Source organism: Melanerpes formicivorus, unplaced genomic scaffold, assembly GCF_026170545.1.
Source record: "Melanerpes formicivorus ecotype bairdi unplaced genomic scaffold, bMelFor1.0.p_v2 SCAF_66, whole genome shotgun sequence".
Taxonomy (NCBI): domain Eukaryota; kingdom Metazoa; phylum Chordata; class Aves; order Piciformes; family Picidae; genus Melanerpes; species Melanerpes formicivorus.
The window spans coordinates 3,328,425-3,347,471 of NW_027142418.1; the positions used below are offsets into that span (position 1 = coordinate 3,328,425).

The 19,047-nt window shown below is 45.9% G+C and overlaps 1 protein-coding gene across 1 annotated transcript in view; it reads right to left on the reverse strand.

Annotated features, from left to right (window-relative positions):
* The window catches only part of SYN2 (synapsin II), a 250,442-nt gene that overhangs the window by 128,201 nt on the left and 103,194 nt on the right, over positions 1-19,047 (reverse strand). The window contains exon 4 of the mRNA XM_068162676.1: positions 16,382-16,538. Coding sequence (XP_068018777.1) covers positions 16,382-16,538 — 157 coding nt within the window. The remainder of the gene's footprint in view (positions 1-16,381; positions 16,539-19,047) is intronic.

The following is a 19,047-nucleotide window of genomic DNA, read 5'->3' on the forward strand; positions in this document are numbered from 1 at the left end:
TTAGAGGTATTGAGATCTTGAGCCTCTCCAGTTAAAACAGCAAGGTTGTATAACAATACTGAAGTCAATGAAACTTCAGAGGAGAGGAAGGAATCTGTCTTTGAATACAAACTGTCTTTGAATACAAATTGTGTGCTGTCTACAACTACCTGAAGGGAGGTTGCAGCCAGGAGGGGGTTGGTCTCTTCTCCCAGGCAACCAGCACCAGAACAAGAGGACACAGTCTCAAGCTGCACCAGAGGAAGTTTAAGCTCAAGGTGAGGAGAAAGTTCTTCACAGAGAGAGCTCTTAGCCATTGGAATGTGCTGCCCAGGGAGGTGGTGGAGTCACCGTCCCTGGAGGTGTTCAAGAGGGGATTAGATGTGGGACTTGGTGCCATGGTTTAGTCATGAGGTCTGTGGTGACAGGTTGGACTTGATGATCTTTGAGGTCTCTGGAAGAGACCTTGGTGATTCTGTGATTCTCTTTGTAGATATGAGCCTCCCATATTTATTCTCAGGAGTCTTGTAGTTAATGACATTTTGTGCAGGTGCTCAGATGTGTCTGTATAAAGTTGCAGTCAGGAAAAAAGGCATCATTCATGTACTTAACCACTGAACTAACAGCAAATGCCACTTCAAAGCTAAGCACATGTCTAGAATACATCTTTTCTGTTCTCTTCCACTGTTCATTGATGCTATCAAGTTGAGTCTACAACACGGGTCACTGAGTTCAAAATTCAAACTGGCCTTCGTAACCACATGGACTTTTCTGTCCTGAGATCATAGGATCATGGAATTGTTTTGGTAGGAAAACATCTCCAAGATCATTCAGTCCAACCATCAACCTAACCTAACAATACTATGGCCACTAAACCATGTCCATAAGTGCCATGTCCACAGGTTTCTTGAACAGTGCCAGGGATGGTACCTCCACCACCTCCCTGGGCAGCCCAGTTCCAATGCCTGACCACTCCTGTAGCAAAGAATTTTTTCCTAATATCCAACCTAAATCTCACCTGACTCAACTTGATGCCATTTCCTCTTGTCCTATTATTTGGTACCTGGGAGAAAAGACCAACCCTTGCCTGCTCTAACCTCATTTTAGGGAGTCATAGAGAGCAATGAGGTCTCTCCTCAGCCTCCTCTTCTTTAGATTAAACAACTTCAGTTCCCTCAGCTGCTCCTCACCAGATCTTTCCTCCAGACCCTTCACCACCTTCATTGATTGCCCTTTTCTGGACATGGTCCAGCAAGTCAATATCCTTCCTGGAGTGAGTGGCCTAGGGAGGACCTTTCCTTATTTCAGAAAGATAAGGAAAATCAAGAAAATGTTTTCCAAATTGTCTCCTGGCAAAGCTCACAAGCAGAATGTGTTTCCTCAGCCAACACACTCTCTTGTAAGGCCAGCACAGAAAGCTAGAGGCCTTCTCCAAGGTGGCCAGCAACCAAACCCATGCAATACTTTACAGCATGTTAAACTGAGTCATAAACTAGAGAGGATGCTTCACTGAAGAGGTGTGTTAGGTACTACACAACAGGGAAAGCACAAACAAGGACAAGTGCACTTTGCATCCACTTCAGAAGTGAGCTGGAGCCAAGAATAGAACTAAACAAAGCAAGGAGAGCAAGGAAATGAGATGGCAAGAGCAGAGCTGGTGGGTGTTTAGAAGGTAACATGGGAGAACAGCACTTGTGCATAGAGAGGGGAGACAGAAAGGAGTGGAGATTGAAATGCAGCAGCCAGCACCACGGGAGGGATTTTTCTGGCTAGGTGACAAATTCCTTTTCCAGAAAGGGGAGTCTAGCCCCAAAATTCTCCTCATCACTAAGTCACCATGTCCATATATAAAGGAAGCTGATTTAATCTCTACATAGATATTGGCTAGGAAAAAATACATTCTAAGGTACTTTAAGTGGAATATAAGAAGCAGGTTTCCTTCTTAATTACACATTACAACTACACAAGAAATCAAACCTAACCTAGCCCTCAATTATGGATATTTACCTCAAGCAAGCACAAAAGAGGGGGTCTGAACTTCAATACTCCAGCAGGAACAGCAGATAATACATAGGATGTGAACCACAGCATTACAGTCCTGGGTTTCAGATTAATCTTACAGCCTTTATTGAAACACAGTTTCTTTTCATAGAAATGGTCAAAGGTCTGTTTCAATTTTCTGCCACTAGAACTGTTCAATGCAATGGAAGTCAGTGATGGATGTCAACATCTCCCACTGCTGCTCTTCAGTGCAGGGAAGAAGAGGACAAAATGATGACAACCTACCACAAAACTCAAGAATACAGGGGGGGGAAAAAAAGGGCAAAACACAAAACCACCCCACAACCCTCAGTCTACTTTTGCATTGAGTTAGCTTCATGGCAGCAAATGCTGGTTGAAGCAAAAATATACAAACAAGCAAACAGATATATATATATAAATCATAGTTCAAGCAAAGATTGATGAATGTAGAGCTGTAAGCATTACTTGCTATGTGGAACAGAAAATGAAATCATCACCACACTGAGGCATATTCATCACTTAGGAGTGTCTGCTTTCTTTTTTAAGGAACTTCAAGAGCTTACACATTGTGAGGAAGGAAAATCCTAAGCAAGGCTTATGAAGTAGTCCCTATTTCAAGATTAAACTCAAAATCCCCCTATAAAGAGGTGCTAAGGGCAGACCACATTGCTAGGTTTAATGCATTTCAATTTCTCCATTTAAATAAATGTTTATGACCTCTGCTACAATTCAATGTTCAGACTTGCTAGGAAAATCATTTGGAGAGTAAAAAGCTTCAAATGTTTTCACCTTCCTTCTGACACAGTTCTGTGAATTTGCTTTCAGCCCTCGCACTACAAATCCATCATCTTTTGCTTTAACTGGCAGCCTAAGCAAGGAGGCCAAAATCTTCATTGGCTGACAGAGAGCTAAACTGCAAGGTTTTTTTATGTGTAAGAAAGCTCTGCTCAGATCAGGGCTGGAAGAACAGCACATGTGGACAGTTTGTTCCTTGGCTGCCCCATAGATACACAGACCTCTGCCTTCGCTATGTCTATAGGTACAGTGTGCTTTGCATGAATAAAAGCCACAAAATTGGGTTTAAGAGACCTCTGCCATCCTGCTAAATATCTGCAAATAGGCAAATGGAATTTGTTACAGAGCCTGTCACTCATTGTCACGGGAAGCTGTTCAAACTTTACCACCCACGAGGTGTCCAGTACCTAAGAAAGCAACTTGGCACTGCTTGAGAATGAGATGGACAGCACCTGCCTTCTAGTCCTGGTGTGAAAGAAAAGGATGGTGGTCTCACAGGAGCTGTCTAAAGAGGAAAGGTAGCTCTGGGGCCTCCAGCATAAGAAAGACTTGGACTTGTTTCAGTGGGTCCAGAGGAGACCACAAAGCTTATCAATGGGCTGGAGCACCTCCACCATTTAAGACAGGCTGAACGACTTAGGGCTGATAAGACTAGAGAAGAGAAGGTTCTGGGACTACCTACAAGGGGCCTACAAAAAAAGCTGTAAAGAGGGACTTTTTACAAGTGCATGTAGTGATAGGACAAGGGGCAATGGCTTCAAACTGAAAGAGGGTAGATTTAAGTTAGATGTCAGGGAGAAACTCTTCACTATATGGGTGTTGAAGCACTGGCACAGGTTGTCCCGAGAAGTTCTGGATGCTCTCTCCCTGGTGCATGCAAGGCCAAGCTGGACAGGACTTTGAGCAACCTGATCTAGTGAAAAAGGTGTTCCTGGTCATGGCAGGGGGATTGGAACTAGGGGGTCTTTAAGGTCCCTTCCAACTCAAACCCTTCTATGATTCTATGAGAAGGTCACTGAACAACCTCTTTGGGTGGGCTCTGGTTGCCCAGCATCCCTGTCTATATCTATCAAAGTGGATTAGTCTTACCAGACAGGTTGAAACAACATGAAAGTCCAGTTCAGGCTCCAGATTTCATCTAATGAAATATATTAAACTACAGCGACTGCCTAAAATATAGGCCCCAACATTTACAATGCTAAAGGACATTAAATATAAATGCCCCTGAATGTTTTCCCTATCTGAGTTGAAGCCAGACTGCAGGTACAGGCTCCTCAGTCTTGACCTTCAAGAAGATCCCCACAGGCATATAGAGAAATGTAACAAGCAGCCAAATCCTAGCTCATTGTTCAGCATCACTGTACAAATCTCATGTCAGGTAATGAGCAGAGAATGTTCTTATAGTGCAGGAGATCTTTGATAAGAAATTCCCAATTAGTTGCTCTAAACCAGAAGAGCATTGGAAGGTCTCAGAGATTTACAGCAAGTAGGTTCTCAAAATGCTTTTCTTCTTGCACACATTTATTTTACTTTTTTCTTCATTCTCCTGAAGATACTTTGGCACACTACTGAGACTCAGCTGTAGTTGTGTCTCTCTACTACCATAGCTCAGATAATCTCTGTCCACAGGAAGCTGGAATCATAGTATCATAGTATCAGTCAGGGTTGGAAGGGACCACAAGGATCATCTAGTTCCAACCCCCCTGCCATGGGCAAGGACACCCCACACTAGATCAGGCTGCCCAGAGCCTCATCCAGCCTGGGCTTAAACACCTCCAGGGACAGGGCCTCAACCACCTCCCTGGACAACCCATTCCAGGGCCTCACCACTCTCATGGGGAAGAACCTCCTCCTCACCTCCAGCCTGAATCTCCCCACCTCCAGCTTCATTCCATTCCCCCTAGTCCTATCACTACCTGAGATCCTGAGAAGTCCCTCCCCAGCCTTCCTGTAGGCCCCCTTCAGATACTGGAAGGCCATAATAAGGTCACCTTGGAGCCTTCTCTTCTGCAGACTGAACAGCCCCAACTCCTTCAGTCTATCCTCGTAGGTGAGGTGCTCCAGCCCTCTGATCATCCTTGTGGCCCTTCTCTGGACACCTTCCAGCATGTCCATATCCCTCTTGTAATAGGGGCTCCAGAACTGGAGGCAGTACTCCAGGTGGGGTCTCAGCAGAGCTGAGTAGAGGGGGAGCATCTCCTCCCTTGACCTGCTGGCCACACTTCTCCTGATGCAGCCCAGGATCTGATTGGCTTTGTGGGCTACAAGTACACATTGAGAGCTCATGTTGGGCTTCTTGTCCACCAGCACCCCATAAAGAAGTTATTGAGTACCTCAGCCTTTTCCTCATCACTTGTGACCATTTCACCAGTTTCCTTTCTGAGGGGGCCCACACCTTCCCTAGTCTTCTTCTTCCCATTAATATACCTGTAGAAGTTCTTAGGGTTCCCTTTAACCTCCCTGGCTAGATTCAAATCGAACTCTGCTTTGGCTTTCCTAACCAGGTCTCTTGCTGCTCAGGCAGCTTCCTTATAAACCTCCTGTTCTAGCTGTCCTTCTCTCCACTTCCAGTAGAGTTTCTTTTTAAGTAATAGTGTGTCCAGTAGCTCCTTGCTCAATGAGGAGAGGTTGTTTCTTTCCTACACAGAGTGCCTACAAGGCTGCTGCCAGTGTCCCAATCTGTTGCTCAGGACTATTACAGTAGAGCCTGAAGCAGGGGAAAAAAGCACAAGAGTGCAACTGCTGACAGCAACACATCAAAGAGAAGAAAACAAGGTGGGGGAAGAGTACTATAATATCATCAGAGAGCACCAAAGGACAATTAAAACAGACCTGCCAAAGAAGGCAAGGGAAGACTAGAGAAATGAAGTGTTCAGAAAGAGTGGAAAGATGAAGGCAAAGAAGTGGAAAATCATCTGCAAGCGAAATGCAAAGCAAAATACACCACCACGGAGGCAGAACATGACAAACTTGGCAAAAGGAGCAAAAGAGAAGAAAAAAATGACAACAAAATTGTAAAAAAGAAATATATGTTAAACAGCATTTGGCTGTTAACTCACAAACTGCAGGGAAAGAAACAAGCTGGGACTGAGATGTACACCACTCCCCAGCTGGCACCCTGCCAGCTTTTGACCAGAACACAGTCCCCATTTTTTGGCCTTTATTTCCCACATTCCTGAACTGTTGTAGCAGTTTGTCACTATGCCAGCAGAGGTTACTCCACTTGAGGCTAAGCCTGCTCAGCACCCATCCTCCCCACCCATGCAGCGACAGATGTCTTCTCACAAGGGGTTACAACCTTGCAGTAGCTTGAGATGCTGCAATGGTTTTTTACATCCCCTCCATGATTACATCAAGGCAGTGTTTCAAGCTGAATACACTGAGTCACCAGCATGGCAACAGCTAATTAAGGTCCTAGTGCTCACAAATGTCTTTTGTGGACCCATTGTTACATAGTAGGCTGTGTCATCTCCTTCACCAAAATGAAAGTGTAATTAATGCATCAGCAGACCCTTGAAGCCAACTGCCACCATGCAGCCTCCCAAGGCACACCAACAGAAGAGATCTGCAGCCAGCTACAGGTGCTGCTCTGTTTCTCCTCTGAAGTAAAGGAACCAGAACTGCTATCATGGAACTAGGATGGTGTTATGAGCATTTTCCTCCTCTTCAATCACATCATAGTATCATAGTATCAGTCACGGTTGGAAGGGACCACAAGGATCATCTAGTTCCAACCCCCCTGCCATGGGCAGGGTTACCTCACACTAGATCAGCCTGGCCAGAGCCTCAGCCAGCCTGGGCTTAAACACCTCCAGGGACAGGACCTCAACCACCTCCCTGGACAACCCATTCCAGGGCTTCACCACTCTCATGGGGAAGAACTTCCTCCTCACCTCCAGCCTGAATCTCCCCACCTCCAGCTTCATTCCATTCCCCCTAGTCCTATCACTACCTGACATCCTGACAAGTCCCTCCCCAGCCTTCTTGTAGCCCCCTTCAGATACTGGAAGGCCACAATTAGGTCACCTCAGAGCCTTCTCTTCTCCAGACTGAACAGCCCCAACTCCTTCAGTCTGTCCTCATAGGAGAGGTGCTCCAGCCCTCTGCTCATCCTTGTGGCCCTTCTCTGGACACCTTCCAGCACCTCCAGATCCCTCTTGTAATAGGGGCTCCAGAACTGGAGGCAGTACTGCAGGTGGGGTCTCAGCAGAGCTGAGTAGAGGGGGAGCATCTCCTCCCTTGCCCTGCTGGCCACACTTCTCTTGATGCAGCCCAGGATCTGATTGCCTTTCCAGTTTTACACTTGCTCTATACACTTGCAGCAAATCTGTAATCTCCACAGTGCTGAAGTGCTTCTCTGAACTGAGAAGCAGCAATCCAGATACTATAATGCCTGTAATTAGTGCCTCACAGGCCAGGCTGAACCGAAATCAATGTTCTATCTATAGCAGCCGTGGACATTGAACCTTGCAGTCCCTGACGAGTCACAGTCTGCATGTTGAATATACTCCAATTAACTCCACCTCACTGCATAATTTCATATATTAGCAATCTACTGCACACAGAATGGGTGAAGAGCTAATAATCTGTGGTATTCAAGACTATTATTGCAAGCCCTATGATTATCATCACATTTCCCAGTTACTTCTGGCCTGCGCACTTACTTATTTCTCTTGCTTATACCACGTACCATGGAGACAATTACATACAATCTTGAAAGCCTTGGTTAAGGAATCTCAGAATGATGGGGGTTGGAAGGGACCTCTGCTGATCACCCAGTCCAACCCCCCTGCTAAAGCAGGGGCAACCACAGCAGGCTGCTCAGGACCACAGTGGCCAGGTGGGTTTGGAATCTCTTCAGAGATGGGAGACTCCACAACCCCTCTAGGCATCCTGCTCCAGGGCTCCAGCATCCTCACAGCAAAGTTCTTCTTGCTGTTCAGATGGAACTTCCTGGGTTCCATTTTGTGCCTGTTTCTCCTTGACCTGTCACTGGGCATCACTGACAAGAGTCTGGTCCCATCTTCTTACCCCCCCCACCCCCACCCCCCACCCCCACCTTTAGCTGTTGCTGAACACTGAGAAGATCCCCTCTGGGGCTGCTCTTCTCCAGGCTCAACAGCCCCAGTGCTCTCAGCCTTTCTTCCTCACAGAGATGCTCCAGGCCCCTCAGCATCTTTGTAACCTTTGCTGGACTCTAACATCTCACCTATTTCTGGAATGCTATTTTCCAAAGGAAAACAGGGACAACAACATATCTAGAAAATATATAGGGGGGAAAAAATCTGTACTGGTGCTTTAAATAACACCAAATCTTAACTCTGGACAACTAATTATGCTCTTTTCTCTTTTCACTATTACAAAGGTTTCATACATGCAGTGCAGGAGGGATTCTATGCATGGTAGAAGATAATCAAAACATGAAGGAAGCTGGTTTGAAGCACGTGACCTTGTCTGACACTACAGCTTCTCCAGAATACCTGTTTCTGCACGCCACCAGACATGAGCAAAATTGCAAGATGGATCCCAAATCATAGTATCATAGGGTGCTTGGTTGCATGGGTTAGTTGATTAGGTGGTGTTGGATGATAGGTTGGACGCGATGATCTTGAAGGTCTCTTCCAACCTGGTCTGGTCTGGTCTAGTATAGTCTAGTCTAGTCTATTCTATCATAGCATCAGTCAGGGTTGGAAGGGACCACAAGGATCATCTAGTTCCAACCCCCCTGCCATGGGCAGGGACACCCCACACTACATCAGGCTGGCCAGAGCCTCATCCAGCCTGGTCTTAAACACCTCCAGGGATGGGGCCTCGACCACCTCCCTGGACAACCCATTGCAGGGCTTCACCACTCTCATGGGGAAGAACTTCCTCCTCACCTCCAGCCTGAATCTCCCCACCTCCAGCTTCATTCCATTCCCCCTAGTCCTATCACTACCTGAGATCCTGTATTTTTGCCTCCCCTTATCTTGATGTAACTAACTTCACCCAGGTGAAACTGTGTTCTCATTTGAATAGGACAAGTCACGCACAGGGCTGTTACTGCACAACATTTCAAGGCAGTGGAAGCATTCCGATGTGGTAAGCGAGGGCATGAACCTTAAAAAGCTTCCTCCACAGCTCTGCCTGCACTCAGTAATAAAGAACTTACTCTTTATTGATACAACTCATGCTTCCCCCTCCTCCCTGATTTCTGACATTCTTGGTAGCATTTAAGTAAAACCCATCTCCCAAGCCCAAGTAATGAATTTTTCATGAGGCAGGTAGTGAGTATTATCACAGAGGTGAAATAACAGGGGCACTGTATTAAACCTAAATCACTACCACACTTCATCTGCAAGCATCTCGCCACACATTTGCAATATTTTCTTTGCCATGCTTGCTAGCATCCCACATTTTCCAAGGGTTAGAGGGGACTTTGAACTTCTGACATGCAGTCGAAGGGCTTCTGTATGTCCTGACACTGGGAGACACAAGCTTTGAGACTTGTTTCCAGACATACTTTTAGTGTGTTCCTGGCAATCCTCCCACCACGCCCTCGCCTTTCAATAACACACCTCAGAGCAAATCCAAATTTGCTGTCTATTGGCAAAGGCATAGAAACACATCTGTGTCACACACACACAGTGCAAAAAGAGTTCTGCTGACAAAATCAAGCTTCAGTTCCTAATGCAGGGTGTGAATCTGCCCTCAGGGTTGAGAAGGGTTACATAGAATTACATAGAATAAACCAGGTTGGAAGAGACCTTCAAGATCATCGCGTCCAACCTATCATCCAACACCACCTAATCAACTAAACCATGGCACCAAGCACCCCATCAAGTCTTCTCCTGAACACCTCCAATGATGGTGACTCCACCACCTCCCTGGGCAGCACATTCCAATGGGCAATCACACTCTCTGTGTAAAACTTCCTCCTGACCTCCAGCCTAAACCTCCCCTGGCGCAGCCTGAGACTGTGTCCTCTTGTTCTGGTGCTGGCTGTCTAGGAGAAGAGACCAACCTCTGCCTGTCTACAACCTCCCTTCAGGTAGTTGTAGACAGCAATAAGGTCACCCCTGAGTCTCCTCTTCTCCAGGCTGAGCAACCCCAGCTCCCTCAGCCGCTCCTCACAGGGCTTGTGTTCCAAACCCCTCACCAACTTCATTGCCCTTCTCTGGACTCGTTCCAGCAAGTCAACCTCCTTCCTAAACTGAGGGGCCCAGAACTGGACACAGGACTCGAGATGTGGCCTAACCAGTGCAGTGTACAGGGGCAGAATGACCTCCCTGCTCCTGCTGGCCACACTGTTCCTGATGCAGGCCAGGATGCCATTGGCCCTCTTGGCTGCCTGGGCACACTGCAGGCTCATGTTCAGCCTACCATCGACCAGTACCCCCAGGTTCCTCTCCACCTGGCTGCTCTCCAGCCTGCTGTGTTCTACAAGATGACCTGGTCTTTCAGAGAACAGCAATTTAAACCTCAAAGTTCTTGTACATTGCATTCTAACTCTTATATTATTCAACAGCCCTTTCATAAGCAGTCTGACTTTCCTGACTTCCCCTCCTGCCCCTTCTATGCTGCTCCTGATTTCACCCTGAGGCAAGGAAGATCAGTTGCCCATCACTAATTCAATAGTTTTTCATCCCATTCTATTGCAGACTATTTCTTTTTCCCTACTGTTATTCAAAGTGCAATTCAACTCTGCCACTCCAGTGTTACCTGTAGGAAAGGCAACCTATTTCTCTGTTTAGCCTTGAGAAGACTGAGAGGAGATCTCAATGTCTCTGAATATCTGAAGGGTGGGTATCAACTGGAGGGGGCCAAGCTCTTTTTAGTGGTGCTAGTAATAAGACAAGAACCAAAGGATGAAAACTTGAGCAGAGAAAGTTTCAACTCAACATGAGAAGAATCTTCTTTACAGTGAGGGTGACACAGCACAGGAGCAGGCTGCCCAGAGAGGTTGTGGAGTCTCCTTCTCTGAACACATTCAAACCCCACCTGGATGCATTGCTGTGCAGACTACCCTGAGGGATGCTGCTCTGGCAGGGGGGTTGGGTTCAATGATCTCTGGAGGTCCCTTCCAACCTGTAATGTACTGTGATTCTATAGTTGATAAAGATGGTGATAAACCTCAAAAGTGGAGGTCATAAGCATGGGGCTGGGCTCTTTTCTGTGATGCCCAGTGACAGGACAAGGGGCAATGGGCACAAAACAGAACATAGGAGGTTTCACTTGAAATTAGGACAAACTTCTTTGGTGTGAGGGTGTTGGAGCCCTGCAGCAGGCTGTCCAGAGAGGTTGTGGAGTCTCCTTCTCTGAAGAGATTCCAAACCTGCCTGGACATTATGATCCTGGGCAGCCTGCTGTGGGTGCCCTGCTTTAGCAGGTGGGGGTTAGACTGGATGATCTCCAGAGGTCCATTCCAACCTCACCATGCTGGGCTTCTGGGAAGCATAGAAGATAATTAAAATCTGAGGCAAGTCAGTTTGAAGCATGACCTGTCTGACACTAAAATTCCTTCAGAATACCTATTTCTGAGAAGAAGCAGGCAGGAGTTGTGAAACGGGCTCCTGCTCAGGCTGTGTACAATTTGACCTCTTCTAAGCAAACATATTTGGGGTCTCAGACAGGGAAGTGCCAAGGTAGAAAAGCTCAGAGAGGAAAAACTGCCTGATTCTTCTCTACATTCAAACAAAATTACATCAGCTGAAGAAATACTTCAATTTCATACATGTTTAGGCTGGGACACACTACAAAAAAATCAGCCCAAAATGAGATTGTTTTGCAAAGCTCAAAGATACAGCTGGTCAGGAACCACACATTTCATCCTGAACTGTTGTGCCACATCTTAAGAGAGCTCTATGAGCATTCAAGACTATTTAAAAATGACATTAAAATTATATTAGAATAGAATAGAATTAACCAGGTTGGAAAAGACTTTTGAGATCATCAAGTCCAACCTGTCACCCAACACCATCTGACAAAGATATTGACCAGGATAGGGCCCAGCACTGATCCCTGGGGGACAGCACTAGTGACTGGCCTCCAGCTGGATGTGGCACCATTCACCACCACTCTCTGGGCTCAGCCTCCAGCCAGTTCCTAATTCAGCACAGAGTACTCCTGTCCAAGCCATGGGCTGACAGCTTGGCCAGGAGTTTGCTGTGGGGGACGGTGTCAAAGGCCTTGCTGAAGTCCAGGTAGACCACATCCACAGCCTGCCCCACATCCACCAGGCAGTCACCTGGGCATAGAAGGAAATCAGGTTGGTGAGGCAGGATCTGCCCTTCCTAAATCCATGCTGGCTGGGCCTGACCCCTTGGCCATCCTGTAAGTGCTGTGTGATTGCACTCAAGATGACCTCTTCCATCATCTTGCCTGGCACTGTTCATTCTATTTGATGGAATGGAATGGAATGGAATGGAATGGAATGGAATGGAATGGAATGGAATGGAATGGAATGGAATGGAATGGAATGGAATGGAATAAGTTGGAATTCTATTTCACTCTAAACTATCTATATTTATCTGTATTTTTATTTATATTTAGCTCTATCTCTATTCCATTTATATTTATTTCTCTCTCTCATTTATATTTATTTATATTTATTTCTATCTCATTTATATTTCTTTCTCTCTATTTCATTTCTATTTATCTCTGTATTTTATCTATATTTATTACCTGCACTTAGTATCTACAGCTACACTGAGTATCTGTACTTACCTATTTCTATTTCAGTTATCTATATGTAACTCTTGACCTAAATAAGGCATTATAAACATAATACTCATTTATTTCTGAGGTGCATTTTATAGGCTAAAGGAAGATATGGAAGATGACTTAATTTTTTTACCTACATCACCTTGTATTTGCTTTGCTAGGTCTTCCAGTTATCACAGTAAATATTCCTACTACTCCTCCCAGGTATGAGAGGGGAAAAATCAGCACAGAAACTTTATGTGCAACAAGACCAGTGGGAAGCAGGAGCTATCTTTATTGGTTTGCTGGAATGACAGCCATGACTCCAGTGCTACCAGCAGAATATGGCCAGCAGAAATTATTCATTCAGTTTTTATGGCCTGATTGCTGCCTAGAAAAGCTACTGATACTGCTGATACAGCCAGCTTTATTGCACACAATGAATCAAAGCATTAAGAAGTGCCAGACAGCCTAGAAAATGTGGTGCATGAAATAAGTGGATTCAGCAATGTCCAATACATCCTGAGAAGTTCTAAACACTCTATCATTTATTCCCCAGTGTAGCCTACTGCAACATGAAAGTACAATAAAATTAGCTGTTAAGAGGCATTTGTTCAAACCTGCTGACAGTTTTTGGGGAAGGATTTTCACAGTGTTAAAAAACCCAAACATCTTCAAGGGACTGGAACAGGCTGCTCAGGGAGGTGCTGGAGTCACCATCCCTGGAGATGTACAAGAAGTGTGTGGCCATGGCACTTGGGGGCATGGTTTAATGGTCATGGTGGTGTTAGGCTGAAGGTTGGACTTGATGATCTTAGAGGTCTTTTCTAAGCAAAGTCAATTTTTTGCTTCTATGAAGACAACAAAAAAAAAAAGAGTACAGCAAAATATCTTTTTGCTGTGTGGAAAAGACTGACAATTGCTCTTTTCTTACCTAGACACCAGAGAGAAAAATTACAAAGCTCTCCCTATTTATTACAAGCAGTACTGTTTAATACAATAATCAGTATGATAAGTTATAACTTATGATATTATAATAGTATATTATGACATTATAATAGTATTATATAGAATAGAATAGAATTAACCAGGGTGGAAGAGACCTTCAAGATCAAGTCCAACCTCTCCCCCAACACCATCTAATCAACTAAACCATGGCACCAAGCACCCCATCCAGTCCCTTTTTCAACACTTCCAGTGATGGGGAGTCCACCACCTCCCTGGGCAGCACATCCCAATGGCCAATTACTCTTTCTGGGAAGAATTTCTTCCTAACATCCATCCTAAACCTCCCCTGGCACAGCTTGAGACTGTGTCCTCTTGTTCTGGTGCTGGCTGCCTGGGAGAAGAGACTAACCCCCACCTGGCTGCAACCTCCCTTCAGGTAGTTGTAGACAGCAAGAAGGTCTCCTCTGAGCCTCCTCTTTTTCAGGCTAAGCAACCCCAGCTCCCTCAGCCTCTCCTCACTGGACTGTGCTCCAAACCCCTCCCCACCTTTGTTGCCCTTCCCTGGACACCTTCAGCAACTCAACATCTTTCCTAAACTGAGGGGCCCAGAACTGGACACAGGACTCAAGGTGTGGCTAACCAGTGCTGAGCACAGGGCAGAATGACTTCCCTGCTCCTGCTGGCCACACTGTACCTGGGGCAGGCCAGGATGCTATTGGCCTTCTTGGCCACCTGGGCACACTGCAGGCTCATGTTCTGCCTACTCTTGACCACTACCCCCAGTTCCCTTTCTGTTTGGCTGCTCTCCAGCCACTCTGACCCCAGCCTGTAGCACTGCCTGGGGTTGTTGTGGCCGGTGTGTAGAACCTGGCACTTAGATGTGTCCAATCTCATGCCCTTGGACTCTGCCCATCTGTCCAGCCTGGCAAGGTCCCTCTGCAGAGCTCTCCTACCCTCTAACAGATCAACTCCTGCCCCCAGCTTGGTGTCATCTGCAAACTTACTGATGATTGACTCAATGTCCTCATCCAGATCATCAGTAAAGGTATTGACCAGGATGGGGTCCAGCACTGATCCCTGGGGACCACCACTAGTGCCTGGCTGCCAGCTGGATGTGGCACCATTCACCACCACTTTCTGATCTCAGCCCTCAGATATTATAATTGTACTACATGACATCATAGTAGTATGAATAGTATAATAGTATGACATGATATTATAATAGTATTATAACTTATTATAAAGTTTCATTAACTCTTGGACAACTCAATATATTTATTACAGGAACAGGGACTGCTCCTGGGATAATCATCTTTTACAGCACCACATTCTGATTGTGACTGCTACTAATAGCTTCTCTATGAATCAAAATCATCACTAAATTCTACCTCCATCACTCCATGACTCAAAATCATCACTAAATTCTGCCTCCATCACACCAAAGCGTGGAATGAAAAAACTGAATTGGTTTCAGTTGGTTTCTGCAGTCAAACTGGCAAGTGTCAGTGCTTCTCCAGGGTAGCTCATTGCCCTAGGTTTAACTGAAAAGAACTCCAACCCTATATGCACAGGATCATGAAAAGAGCTTTCAAAAGAGGAAACCAAATAGCTTCAGATTTCCTTGCTAAAGCTTAGCCCCAAAAATTTCAGAGGGATGAGGAAAACACTGGCTAAAAGTCTGTTTAAATTACATTCAAAACCACAAATATGACAACTATTCTCAGCTTGCTTTTCCCAGGCAAATTGTGAATAAACACACTCTCCTCACTCGAGCCAGGCAGTGGTGGATAGGTTTTCCATTAGTTTCCTCACTCCTTTCATCATTTCTACTACTAATATTTTTTTCTCTCTGTCCCCACAGTGCCTACACTGGCTCTTTGAAAAGATTACAGGATCACAGGATGTTAGGGGTTGGAAGGGACCTATGGAGGTTTTTGAGTCATATAATGGTCCAGGCCGGAAGGGACCTCTGAAGGTCATCCAGTCCAACCTCCCCACAGTCAGCAGGGACATTCCCAACGAGACCAGGGTCTCATCAAGCCTCACCTTGAATATCTCCAGAGAGGGGCCTCAACCACCTTGCTGGCAAACATGTTCCAGTGTTCCACCATCCTCATAGCAAAGAACTTCTTCCTGATATCCAATCTAAATCTACCCTTCTCTAGTTTGAAGCCATTGCCCCTAGTCCTGACACTGCAGGTCTCTGTAAACAGTCTCTCTCCATCCTTCCTGCAGGCTCCTTCCGGTACTAGAAGGCTGCTATTAGGTCTCCCCAGAGCCTCCTCTTCTCCAGGCTGAACAACCCCAGTTCCCCCATCTTGTCCTCAGAGCAGAGGTGCTCCAAGCCCTTGATCATTCTTGTGGCACTGCTCTGGACCCACTCCATCAGTGCAACCCCCCTGCCAGAGCAGGACTGTATAATCTAGCACAGGTTGCACAGGAACACATCCAGATGAGTCTTGAAAATCTCCAGAGAAGGAGACTCCAAAACCTCTCTGTTCCAGGACTTTGGGACCCTTACAGTAAAGAAGTTCTTCCTCATGTTGAGGTGAAACTTTCTGTGCTGTAGTTTACATCCATTGTTCCTTGTCCTATCACAGGGCACAAGTGAGCAGAGGCTGTCCCTTCCTTCTTGACACCCAGCCTTCAGATACCACAACTGTGGTGGTTGTAGGCTATGCTGGAGGGAAACTCCAACTCACCACAACATTTATTAGATTCCCCTCTCAGTCTTCTCCTCTCCAGACTACAAAGCCCCAGGTTTTTCTGCCTCTCCTCATCAGGCAGTGCTCCAGGCCCTCCATCGTTATCTTGGTTCCCTTTTCATTCCTTTCACTACTGCTGCGCTGCTCTGCTCAGCAACGTCGCAGTTTGATACTCCGTATTCATGACAGGCCAACTGACCCAGCAAACCATCTAGTTTTTGCAGCTGAAGGTTTTTTGGTACATCACTTACCACCCAGGGTTTGTCACAGAAGTTATAGATGGACTCCAGGGAGTTGACACTGGGGATGCCTGCGTACTGCATTCCGATGATCAAGTTACGGAAGTCTTCGTTTTCTGCCATGCTGAACGAATGTTGCCGAACCAGGACAAAATCAGGCCTGAATGACCTGCCAAGAAAAAGATGCATTGCTAATACTCAAGAATCAAATTGGTTTTTTTTCCCTTCAACAGCAAAAACTTTACAGGGGGGAAAAAAAAATGTCTAGTTGATGGATAGAGGAGCACTAAAAGAACACTCAAAGGAAAAGTAACCGTTCAAGATGGGAAGGAGCGTTATGGCTTTATGAAAATCTGCATCATTTCCTAACTGGTGTTCAGAAAGCAGCAGCAGTTAGTTAATAATGAGACTCTATTAAGAGGACAGACAAATTATTATGGCTTTTCAGAGTGTTTTCCCACTGCAAGATAAATCTCATATATAAACTCAGAGAACATTGCTCATTATGCACCAGCTCTTCCACAACAAACCACAACAAAGCAGAAACTAAAGCTTCATGGGAAGCTGCCACCTCTTCTTCTGCTCCTTTCATTTTTTTCACAGCTCCTCTCAGGCTGTTTTAGAGACAGTAAAAGATGGAGCAACCCCTGTGCTCACACAAGCCATAACTGGAGATGAATCAGTTCAAGCTTTTGATCAAGACACTTGCCAAAATGAATTTCTAAACTAACAGATGCACTTCTTCTTTTTCTCTCGTGTCTCATCAGGATTTCTCCTTTTGAGCCTCACTGACTTCTTGTCCTGTCACCATATGCACCTTTGGGAACAGCCTGACACCATAATCACCTTACTCCAACTCTGACATTTGCCTTCTTGGCCACCTGGGCACACTGCTGGCTCATGTTTAGGTGGCTGTCAACCAGCCCCCCCAGGTTCCTTTCTGTTTGGCAGCTCTCCAGCCACTAGTTTAGGAGTGAATTGCCCCTGACCCATTCTATCATGCCTCCTGTTTTCCAGAACCACCTTAAGTAACTAAATGTCAGAGCCCTGTGAGGAGAGGCTGAGGGAGCTAAGATTGTTCAGCCTGGAGAAGAGGAGGCTCAGGGGAGACCTCATTGCTCTCTACAACTACCTGAAGGGGGGTTGTAGCCAGGAGGGAGTTGGTCTCTTCTCTCAAGCAACCAGCACCAGAACAAGAGGACACAGTTTCAAGCTGCGCCAGGGGAAGTTTAGGCTCAAGGTGAGGAGAAAGTTCTTCACTGAGAGAGTTGTTAGCCATTGGAATGTGCTGCCCTTGGCCAGGGCGGTGGTGGAGTCCCCATGCCTGGAGGTGTTCAAGAGGGGATTGGACGTGGCACTTGGTGCCATGGTTTAGTCATGAGGTCTGTGGTGACAGGTTGGACTTGCTGATCTCTGAGGTCTTTTCCAACCTTATTGATTCCATGAACTTCAGGTGGTAGCTCTATCAGGTTAGATAAATTATCTATAAACCAAATAATTGTACAAAGTCCTTTGCCATCTCACTCTCAGAGTTGCCTGATGACACAAGAACATTTTTCCATTTCTTAGCATCAGCTTTACCAAGTTTTATGATGAACTGCTAAGAAGTTCCCAACTCACATTAAGCTCTGACATGCTTTGATGCTAACTTGGCCTCGATATTTTTGCTCTGTTTGGAAAAATATCTACAGAGAAGCCCCTAAGGAGCAGGATCAAGATTTCCTGGCTCCAAAACCTGTATCATTGGGAAAGAAAATAAAGCAAACCAACCAACAAATAAACAAAGGGCAAAACCAAACCCCCCAACCCCCTCCCCCTCCAAAAAAAATGACAATCAAGTCTGTTATTTTTCTAAAGGAAATAATCTTCTGTATTTGGCATCAGTGGTGGCTGCACTAAGCTGCAGTATTTTTAGAACACACAAGAGATTAAACAGTTGTGAGTTTTAAAGCATAAAGAACATTTCTTTTCAGTCTTTCCTGCTGTTTCTTTTTTTTTTTAATATGAGTAAGGAGAAATTCTTAAATCTCTTTATTTGGACAGATGTTGTGCAAAGCCACAAAGATCCAAGACAGGCTGCATGCTGTCCAGCTCCCTCACCTCTTTCTCTTGCCCAAAGATAAACAGAAGTAGTAAACAACCACTTGATCCACCTCTCTGAATGCACTTGTGTAACCGAACAAGTGCTACACTTCCATCCTGGTTAACTCAGTCAGTTAGAGGGTAGAAGGGCTCTGCAAAGGGACCTTGACCAACTAAACAAATGAGCGGAGTCCAACGGGATGGCATTCAACAAGTCCAAGTGCTGAGTGCTGCACTTTGGCCAGAGCAACCCCATGCAGAGCTACAGGCTGGGGTCAGAGTGGCTGAGAGCTCCCAAACAGAGAGGGACCTGGGGGTGCTGATCGACAGCTGCCTAAACATGAGCCAGCAGTGTGCCCAGGAGGCCAAGAAGGCCAATGGCATCCTGGCCTGCATTAGGAATAGTGTGGCCAGCAGGAGCAGGGAAGACATTGTATCTCTCTACTCTGCATTGGTTAGGCCGCACCATGAGGGCTGTGTCCAGTTCTGGGCCCCTCAGTTTAGGAAGGACATTGAGACACTTGAATGTGTCCAGAGAAGGGCAACGAGGCTGGGGAGAGGCCTTGAGCACAGCCCTATGAGGAGAGGCTGAGGGA